This window comes from Echinops telfairi, unplaced genomic scaffold, assembly GCF_000313985.2.
Source record: "Echinops telfairi isolate 266 unplaced genomic scaffold, ASM31398v2 ScPeMD7_1;HRSCAF=3_0, whole genome shotgun sequence".
Lineage (NCBI taxonomy): Eukaryota > Metazoa > Chordata > Mammalia > Afrosoricida > Tenrecidae > Echinops > Echinops telfairi.
In genome coordinates, this window is record NW_022103896.1 from 93,215,505 (window position 1) to 93,225,659 (window position 10,155).

At 39.3% G+C, this 10,155-nt stretch overlaps 1 protein-coding gene and 1 pseudogene across 2 annotated transcripts in view; one reads left to right on the top strand and one right to left on the bottom strand.

Annotated features, from left to right (window-relative positions):
* Positions 1 to 931, bottom strand: part of LOC105979615 — an 8,609-nt pseudogene extending 7,678 nt beyond the window's left edge.
* Positions 1 to 10,155, top strand: part of SPTLC1 (serine palmitoyltransferase long chain base subunit 1) — a 59,145-nt gene that overhangs the window by 35,041 nt on the left and 13,949 nt on the right. For both annotated transcript variants that reach the window (XM_004713900.4, XM_045287500.1), the window contains 3 exons: positions 3,191 to 3,320; positions 6,260 to 6,349; positions 9,222 to 9,329. In XM_004713900.4, coding sequence (XP_004713957.1) covers positions 3,191 to 3,320; positions 6,260 to 6,349; positions 9,222 to 9,329 — 328 coding nt within the window. The remainder of the gene's footprint in view (positions 1 to 3,190; positions 3,321 to 6,259; positions 6,350 to 9,221; positions 9,330 to 10,155) is intronic.

A 10,155-nucleotide genomic window follows, 5' to 3' on the forward strand; every position in this document is an offset into this window, starting at 1 on the left:
AAAGCAAATGTTTTGAGAATGATGATGGCAACAAATGTACAAATGTGCTTGACACAATGGATGTATTGATGTATGTATGGATTGTGATAAGAGTTGTACTAGCCCCCAATAAAATAATTTAAAAAGAGAAAGAAAGAAAACACAGCAGAAAATATTTTTTAAAAAAGGGCAGTTGTGACAACAGAACAAGGGAATATTGTATGGTTTAAAATCAAAGGCGTGTGTCAGACTGAATCCTCCTAACATACTTGTTCAAACTGTATGCTGAGCAAATTATCAGAGCAGAATTATGTGAAGAATGCAGCATCAGGATTGGAGGAAGATTTATTAACAACCTGTGATATGCAAATGACACAACTTTGCTTGCTGAACATAAGGACGATTTAAAGCCCATGCTGATGAAGATTAAGGATTACAGCCTTCATTGTGGATGGCAACTCAATGTAAAGAAGACCAAAAATTCTCCCAACAGAACCAACAAGCAACATCATGCGAAATGGAGAAAAGGTTGAAGTTGTCAAGGATTTTGTTTCACCTGGATCCATAGTTGATGCTCATGGAAGCAACAATCAAGAAATCAAAAGACGCGTTGCATTTGATGAGTTTACTGCACAAGACCTCTTTAGAGTGTTGAAAAACAAGAATGTTACTTTGAGGACTAGAGTGCGCCTCACCCAAGCCTTGGTATTTTCAGTTGCCTCATATGCATGTGAAAGTTAGACGTTGAATAAGAAAGATCTAAGAAGAGTTGCTGCATTTTAATTGTGGTGTTGGAGAGGAATGTTGAAAGCACATTGGATTTCTGAACCAACAAATCAGTCTCAGAAGTTTGGCTCCAAAGTGCTTCTTGGAGACAAGGATGAGGAGACCTGGTCTTACCTAGTTTGGGCATGAAGTACTGGAGAGACCAGTGCTTGGAGAAGGACATCATGCTTGGTCAAGTAGGGGAGCCCTCGGGGGGATGGATTGACACAGTGACTGCAAGAATGAGATTAATGATAAGAGCAATGGCTTGCTCTGTTGGGCATCAGGTTAGGTTGGAATCGACTGGATGGCTCCTAACAAAAACTTTGATTTATCCAGTGGTGTCGAATTTAAATACTACAGAGGAAAGAAAAAGCATACATGTGTAGGACAGTTTTTTTAGTCCAAAATTCATGGAGTCTTGGTTTGTATGATTAATACCTTAGGTGATTGGACACTTATATAGAGATAGAGCAAGAATTTCATTAATGTTCTTGCACAAAGTCAAAGAGAGTTATTTCAGCCTTAGGTACATGGAAGTATTTCAGATTCTTTAATCTGCTACCTGGGTGTTTATTAAGATAAAGTACAGTTCACTTAGTGGGAGTTCCAAATCAAATCCCTCTGGTGTGGTCTCTGAGGGATGTTGTGGACGTCTCAAGGACAGGGTCTGAAGTCCTGGTTGTCTATAGTGCACAGTCTGGATCACTGAAGGTTGAGTACAAACTAGGTCAAAAGTGTTCAGTTATGTACATGATACTGAGCTTATTTTCCCATTGGTGGTCTCTCTACTTAATGTTGGTCGGTTTTTCCAGTGGCATGCTCCCCGACTCTGTTTACCCATTAACTGAAGCATAGTCACTTTCTCTTGCCCTCCAGTAAAGATGTGTTTTGCTGAAGGCAAAGAATACAAGAACGATGTTTACGTGTATGTCATTGACTACCCAAAGTTATTTGGCTGGGTAGATTATAACAAATTATAGGATAACATTGCAAAGAATAGAAATTGTGCAACATTTAATTGTGCTCATGTGCAACCTGTACATACAGCCAAGAAACCATTATTTGAACAGGGCAAGAGCCTACTACATGGTGTAAAATCATGAAAGGTTGAGTGTCAAGAGTTCTTCTTTTCACAATGCTTATTCATTCTGTATGCTGAGCAAATAATCTTAGAAGCTGAACTTTGTAATGAAAACATTGCATAAAGATTGGAGGTGGACTCATTAATAACCTGCAACATGCCCATGACACAGCCTTGTTTGCTGAAAGCGAAGAGAACTTGAAGCTCTTACGAATGAGCATCACAGGCTATCCGCCTTCAGTGTGGATTGTTCCTCAGCATGAAGAAAGCAAACGTGTTCACACTGGGATCAAGAAGCCACATTAGATCAAATTCTCCAGGTTTTCATTTTACTTGGGTCCACCTCAGTGCCCATTGAAACAGCAGTTAAATCAAATAGCGTATTACATTGGGCAATCTCTTCTTGTTCCTCAGGTCCCAAGGTACCTAGATAGTCTACCTTCTTTCCACCTTTTAGCATGTGCTTGTGTTTGTTTTATAAATAATAGTAAAGCTTTTATCGTTGTATCAAGTAGAACGAATAAGGAAAAGTATATCTCCTCTATCTTTTAGGTCTACTACGTGTACTTTTAAAAGATGCATTTTTAAAATGTTGTTAGGTGCCCTCGAATTGGTTCTGACTCATAGCAACGTAAGGAAACACTGTCTGGTCCTGCACCATCCTTACAATTGTTGCTATGTGTAAAAAAACAAAACAAAATAAAAAATCTTCCACCTCATGTACCCAGTATAGACAATCTTACTGCAGTTTAATCTTCAAGACCCACAGAATTCTCCCTTGGGTTGTAGAGTCAGTGGTTCAGTATTGCCTCTCATGACAAAGTCATGGCAAGGGAACAATGTAGCACTCCAGTCAAAGATGGCTCTTGATGGCGAGAAGCACTGTGATTTCATGTATGCCTATAAGAGAGAAAAGAGCGCTAAAGTAAGCTTGACGTGCCATCAAGCTGATTTCAGAGGTAAAAATACACGTTTTTGAAAAAATTAAATATGGTTGTTATATGAAAGGACTTGCAGAATGTAGTATGAATAATGATATATAAATGATCAAACATATTTAAGTTAACAAAATTGGAGCTCAATCTGTTTTTAAAAGCAAGTGCTCCTTTTCTGAGTACTTTTACGATGCCCTAGTGGCATGCCGTAGGTTATGGATTGAGCTGTATTAACACACAAGGTCAGCAGTTCGAAACCCCCAGCAGCACCGGGAGAAAAATGAGGTGTTCTGCTCCTGTAAAGATGCTCAGCCTTGGCAACCCCCAGGGTGCAGTTCTGCTCTGCCCTCTCGGGTTGCTCTGAGTCATAAGTGAGAGTTTTTGAGAAGGCTTTTTAAAATGCAGTGTGCACTTGTCTTTCTGACAGAGATTCCATGGCCTGCTTTGCGATTCAGAAAGGATTACAGGCGTCCCGGAGTGACATTAAGTTGTTCAAACATAATGATGTGGTGGACCTGGAGCGACTGCTAAAAGAACAAGAGATCGAGGATCAAAAGGTATGATTCTTTTGAAGAAGATTATTCAGTTCTTTTGTACTTTCTAACAAGCTAAATTATATATGAAACGGTAATTTGTTATGAAACCTTGCCAGTGGATCACATTTACATCTTAAGTAAAGGTGTTCCTGCTTATTAAATATGCTTAGTTTTGGGAAGCCAAGTCTAATGGTAATTGCCTTGTCGTTGTCATAATTGCATGTGACAAATTCAGGTGAAGATAATCCAGGCTGGTTTTTAAGAGAGGAAAAATAATAGTATGCACCGGGGCATGGGGGAGATAAAAACCCTCAACTATATAGTAATAATACCAACATTCATTGAAGCTGTATAGGCATGTTCATAGCAGTATAAGCAGACATTAACTGGAGGAAAGTGTGGTAACAGATCTAAACTTAAGAAACAAAGCGAAAATTCTTCACTTCTACCCTTGAGGCCTAAGCAAGTGATGATGCTTAAGGGAAACGGCTGTGCCCCGGACTTGGTTCCTTTACATCCTCCTGCAGCTCTGTTTTCCATCGTTCTTCTCAGGAGCCTACCTAGCTCCTGTTGTGGGGGGTTGGAGCTGGCTTCTTAGGGTTTCGATTAGAGAGAATGACAGGAAATGTATGTTAAGCATCATTCATTAGAAATAAAGTTGATTTTCTTCTGGTGACATGACTGGAAAAAGAGTGAGAACTTCCAAAGTTGTGCAGCTCACTCTATTCCCAGTAGTTCTTACTGGGCCTCTGGTGCCAGCAATCTTGTCTCAAACACCACTTTAAAAAAATCAAAAACTTTTATTGGGGGTTCTTACATCTCTTATCATAATCCATACATTCATCCAGTGTGTCAAGCACATTTGCACATATGCCACCATCATTTTCAAAGCATTCTCTTCCCACTTGAGCCCCTGATATTAGCGCCCCATTTCCCCCCTCCCTCCCTCCCTCCTTCCCTCACAAATCCTTGATAAGTTGTAGATTATTATTTCCATATTTTACTTTGTCCTCTATCGCCCCTCACCCACTTTCCATTTTTTGTCCCCATGGGAGGGGGTTCTGGGTTGATCTTGTGAACCGTTCCTCCTTTCTCCCCCAACCCTCCCCTAATACTCCTGGTGTCTCTACTCTCATTGTTGGCCCTGAGGGGTTTATCTGTCCCGGGTCCCCTGTGTTGCGGGCTCTTACCTATAGCAGTCAAACACCACTTTTGAGTGGACTTTTCCAGATGTAACCCCTTCAGAACTAGAATAACATAAAAATGCTTACCACATTCCATACTTTCTTATTCATTTTCATTTTCCAAATATTTGTATTTTTCTTTTAGAACTGCCATCTTTGTTTTGGTCAATCAAAATTCAACCTTTCTTTAATATTCACACATCAGTACACATAATATATGTAGAAAAGGAGCACCATTTTTTACTTAGATTCTGGGATACTTAAACTATTTAGAAAATTCTCTAGTAAAAACCTAAAAATTGCTCTCTTGGTTAATTTTTCCCCCTACAAATTATAAAAAGTTGTGTCTTGTTTTAATTAAAGAGTAAAATGCTACTGAAAAGTATGACCAATGAACATGTCAACTTTAAAGTTTATTTTGTCAAATTAGTATTATATATATTTTGAAACATTTAAGCTTTGTATGTGTATGTTTTGAAATGTATTTCTACTTTAATTTTTACTTTTTCACTAATCGACATACCTTGTCTTACTGTGAGTGGTTCACTATCTAATCTACAAATTATTTTTAGAAATACAGTTGTCCTGCTTTTTCACATAAATAAAAAGTTTTAATGATTGTTACTGTTGGGATGTTTTCTACCTAGATGCTTAGCATTCATTTGAAGGTGAATTAGAGCATTGGACTTCGGTCCTGGTTTAGAGTGAGCTGGCTTTGCCAACTTCCCAATGGCTCATGCACGTGTCTTCACCTCCTTTTACACAGTTCTGATGTTGCATAGTAATTCCTTTGCTAGAGAAGGGTTTTTGCAATGTTTACTATTCTTAATACACGAAGAATGTATTAAACATACAAAAAAAACAAAAACTGAGATTGTCATAGAACATTAGGCGGCCAGTAATGAACAGTTAAACATTAGGCTGGGATCCTCAGGGTCAATAGGTCATACCACTAGCTGGGAAAGAAACCGAGCTTTCAACTCCCATGAACAGTTGCAGACTCAGAAACTCAGAGACAGTTCTGCCCTGTCCTACGCGATCGCTAGGAGTTGGCATCGACTCGGTGGCAGTGAGTTTGTTTTTGTCTGTTTTTCAGTTTAATGAATAGTGGTTCATAGAAAAAGCACAATTCAATATGAACAAATGAAAAAATAGCTTGACCTCATTAATGATTAAGGAACGTAAGGTAGGGATTTTTTGCCTGTCAAAGTAGGGAGCATTATAAACAACAACAATAGTAACGGTCAATGCAGGTATAGTAAACAAAAACACAGCCCTATGATACTAGGAAGAACTCAGATTGGCGCAGAATTTTTAGAGGTTAAATTACCAGATACATTAGGAACAAAAAGCCTCATCATTCTACCTTGAATGGCAGGTGCGTTTAAACCTGACAGCACCAGTATTTCAAGATCCTTTAAAATCCGTGCCCTTTGATCTGTATCCCTAGAAAGTAATCAGGCATTATGTTAACACTTTACAGATAATCACATTCTTTGGTTCAAGGTTTGGTTTGTCTTTGAATCCTCTCACGGTACCTGAGTAGTTTTTGTTTTTGTCAGGGGTTCACCTACTAAATTTTGTAGACTTAAAAGTGTGTCTGAGAAAAGGAGTGCACTATTTTAATCTCAAAATAGCAGAATCTGAAATCCTGGATGTTAAATTATTTAGATTATGTTTGGATAAATAAATTTTAATACAATTAAATTGCTAAGGAACATGTAGTAGGTTTTGAGTTACTGATATTTAAGATATCTGCATTTGTTTCTTTTAAAGAATCCTCGCAAGGCTCGTGTAACTCGACGATTCATTGTAGTGGAAGGGTTGTATATGAATACTGGAGCTATCTGTCCTCTTCCAGAATTGGTAAGCAAGCATATTTATGTGCTATTTTAGTATCCAAGCTATTTTATAAGTATGTTTCCTACCACTTGTAATACATAATAGCTGTATATTATATAATTTGCATAATAATACCATTTTCTGAAGGAGCCCTGATGGCATAATGAATTGCTGTTAAACACATGGTCAGCAGTTCGAATCCACCAGCTGCTCTGTGGGAGAAAAATGGGACTTTCTATTCCTATATACCAATACAGTCTTGGAAACTCTCAGGGATAGTTCCATCTTGTCCTGTAGGGTTTTAATCAGAATTGACTCCATAGAAGTGAGTTTTGAGATAATGATAGCATTTTCTGATAATTCCATGGAAATAGATTAATATTAAATGCCAGTGCTGACCTTTAAAGAACTGTTCTGACTCACTACTATCAAAGTCAAGATACAGGAAATTCCCAAAACCTCAAAAAGGTTCCTCATTTACTTTAAGAAGTAGAACATGTCTTTCTTGACTGGTGTGCTCCCTCAAGTACTATAGAGGATCAAATTAGCACACACAACAACTCCAAAGATTTGATGGGAACCTTAGAAGTTTTATGGTATCAGACGAGAAACAACTCAAAAAAAGAGGCTGACTGTAATTGTACAGCTCCAAAAATATCATTAACATCAATAAACTTGTTGTCCCCCACTTCCTTGTCATTTTTTTGTGCTGTGGTGGCCTGTGTGTTGCTATGATGGTGAAAGCTATGTCACTGGTATTTCAAATACCAGCAGGGTCACCCAAAGTGAACTGGTTTCAGCAGGCATTTCAAGCTAAGAATAGGCGATACAGTAGGAAGATGATCCTACTCCAAGGAATTAGACACTGGAAACCATGGACATATTGTCAGTTACTGAAACCTCATGAATAGAAGCAGGGCATGGTCAGAGATGGTGTCAGAAGATAAGCCCCTTAGGTCAGAAGGCACACTCAAAATATGACTGAGGAAGAGTTGCCTTTTCAAAATGGAGTAGACCATAATGTTGCAAATAGTTTGAAGCCTGTAGGAGTACAGCTTTAAGGGTCTTCATTTGTTGATGGAGCATAACTCAAAATGAATAGAAAAGGATGCTAACATCAATTAATAATTTGAAGTTTGTGACATTCCATGATGCTCACTTTCCCAACACGATCGCTGAAAACAAAGCGGGTGCATAAGCAAATGTGCTGAAGAAACCTGAAGGAGCCCAGCTATCAAAAGATAATATAGTGTCTGGGGTCCTAAAGGCTTGAAGGTAAACAAGTGACCGTGTAGCTCAGAAGCAACAAAGCCCACATGGAAGAAGCACACCAGCCTGTGTGATCACGAGGTGCCGAAGGGATCAGGTATCAGGCATCAAAAAACAAAGAAATCATATCATTGAGAATGAGGGGGAGAAGCAGGTTAGAGTTAGTCTTAAGACCTGGTGCACACACAAAGGCCTCAGTGTCCACTGCCTTGACCTTGGGCCTCTTTCCCCGCAGCCTGGAGGGGGCACCACATTTGTCACCCTGTTTACACCCGGGGGCTGGTGGAGGACAAAGCTATTTCCAGTTAGAAACTTCTGATTGGCCAGGTCAGGGAGCACTCTAGGGAGGTCAGTGAGTGCCCCGGACCCCCCAGTAGAGTGGGGCTCAGAAATGCATTTTTGTTTATTTGAACTTTCAAATAAACACCCAGATTGCTTTAAAAAAAAGAGAGAGAGAGAATGAGGGGGAGTGCGGAGTGGGGACCCAAAGCCCATCTGTAGACAACTGGACATTCCCTTATAGAAGGGTCACGGGGAGGAGACAAGTCAGTCAGGGTGCAGTGTAGCAACAATGAAACATACTACTTTCCTCTAGTTCTTAAATGTTTCCTCTCCCCGACTGTCATGATCCCAGTTCTACCTTACAAATCCAGCTAGACCAGAGGATGTACACTGGTACAGATAGGAACTAGAAACACAGGGAACCCAGGACGGATACTTCCTTCAGGACCAGTGGTGAGAGTGGCGATACTGGGAGGGTGGAGGAAAGGTGGGGTAGAAAGGGAGAACCGATTAAAAGGATCTACGTATAACCCCCTCCCTGGAGTACAGACAACAGAAAAGTGGGTGAAATGAACTGGTATTGGCCATTTAGAATAAAAAAAGCATGGCCTTTTTATGTTTGGAATGACACAGTCAATCGAGGAATGGAGTTGCATTCACCGTCAAACAGGACATTTCAAGTTCTATCTTGAAGTACAGTGCTGTCTGTGATAGGATAATGTCTATCCTCATGAGGAAATCCAAGCAATACAACTATTGCTCAGATTTATGCACCAACAATTACAGCTTGTGATGGCAAAAATCAGAAGAATTCCACCAATGACTTCAGTCTGAAATTGATCAAACACACCAATCTATAAGTCCTCTTCAGACTCACAAAACACATGCAATGATGCCAAATGCAGGAAGATCACAGGCCTATGGGTGGAAAGTCTTATGGGTCCAATGGCAGTAGATGCATCTTCAGGGCTCTGGCTGCCATCAGTGTAGCTCCATCTGGCTTGTCAACAGGAAGACCAAGGCAGAGAGAGAGAGAGAGACCAGCCTCCAGTGAGCTGTTTATCTCTGTACTTCCAAATGAGGTCATCAAGCAGTGACCTGATTGGCAGGTTAAACTCACTCCTTCATTCTTCATACCCTCGACTTGACAGGAGATTATGTAACTACCACAGATGCTTTTTATTTATTTTCTTCCCTAATTACTTCATCTAGAGTATTTCTCCAAGTTACACTCTTTTGCGCATTTAAGTACGTTTTTTTTCTCTTTTAAATATTTGTGTTTTTTTTAAGATGTATTATATCTTATTAGTCAGTATTCTAAAGTTCTATTTTATTTTACCTTTAGGTTAAGTTAAAATATAAGTATAAAGCAAGAATTTTTCTGGAAGAAAGCCTTTCATTTGGAGTTCTAGGAGAGCACGGGCGAGGCGTCACTGAGCACTACGGAATCAACGTAAGTGAGCTTCGGGGCAAGCATTTCCGCATATGGAACTGTGGGGGGTTTATTTGTTTCAGTATACAGTATCTTGTTTCTATAGGTACAAGTCAATGCTCCCCATCATGGATTTGGAGGACCACAGCACTTTGATAATTGTCTCCTCACTGTGCCAAGGCTAGATCTAGTCAGCCAGGTTGGGGGATCCCATTTTCTCTCCAGAACTGCAAACCAAAAGTAGCTAGTTGTGGAATTTATGTTCTTACCCCATAGTTAGCATTCATTCTTAGCTTAGAAACCTTTAAATTTACTTATATTTTTTATTAAAAACAATACAAATTCCCCAAAATGAAAGAACTTATAATGACATAGAAAAGATATTTTTTCTAGGACTTAAAATTCCATACTCCAATTATGCCATTTACATAGAGATACACAATACATGAGAGAAAGTAGTAGTGCTACAAAATTATAGAAAACTTTAATGGACAATTCAATGTGAAGCTATTTTTTCTCAACATATCTTCCATCTAGACTTAGACATATCTGAAAACCGTATTTCCATCTCTAACTCTTCCCTCAAAAAATGCTAAGCTCTTTTGACTGCTCCATGTCAAATTGACAGTTGTATAGCTATACAATCCGCTGGGGATTCAATTCATGTCACGTTTCTTTAAAAGCTTACCATATAAAAGTGTGAAGGGAAGCATCAAAATTAGGGCAATGTCTTGGTTCAGTTTCGCTTTCCTACTGCACCACCGTTTCTCCGAAATGACGTGGGCCTTTGGCATTTCTGTTAGCCAATCACATATCGCCCATTGCACAGCCTGTTTAGCATATCCTG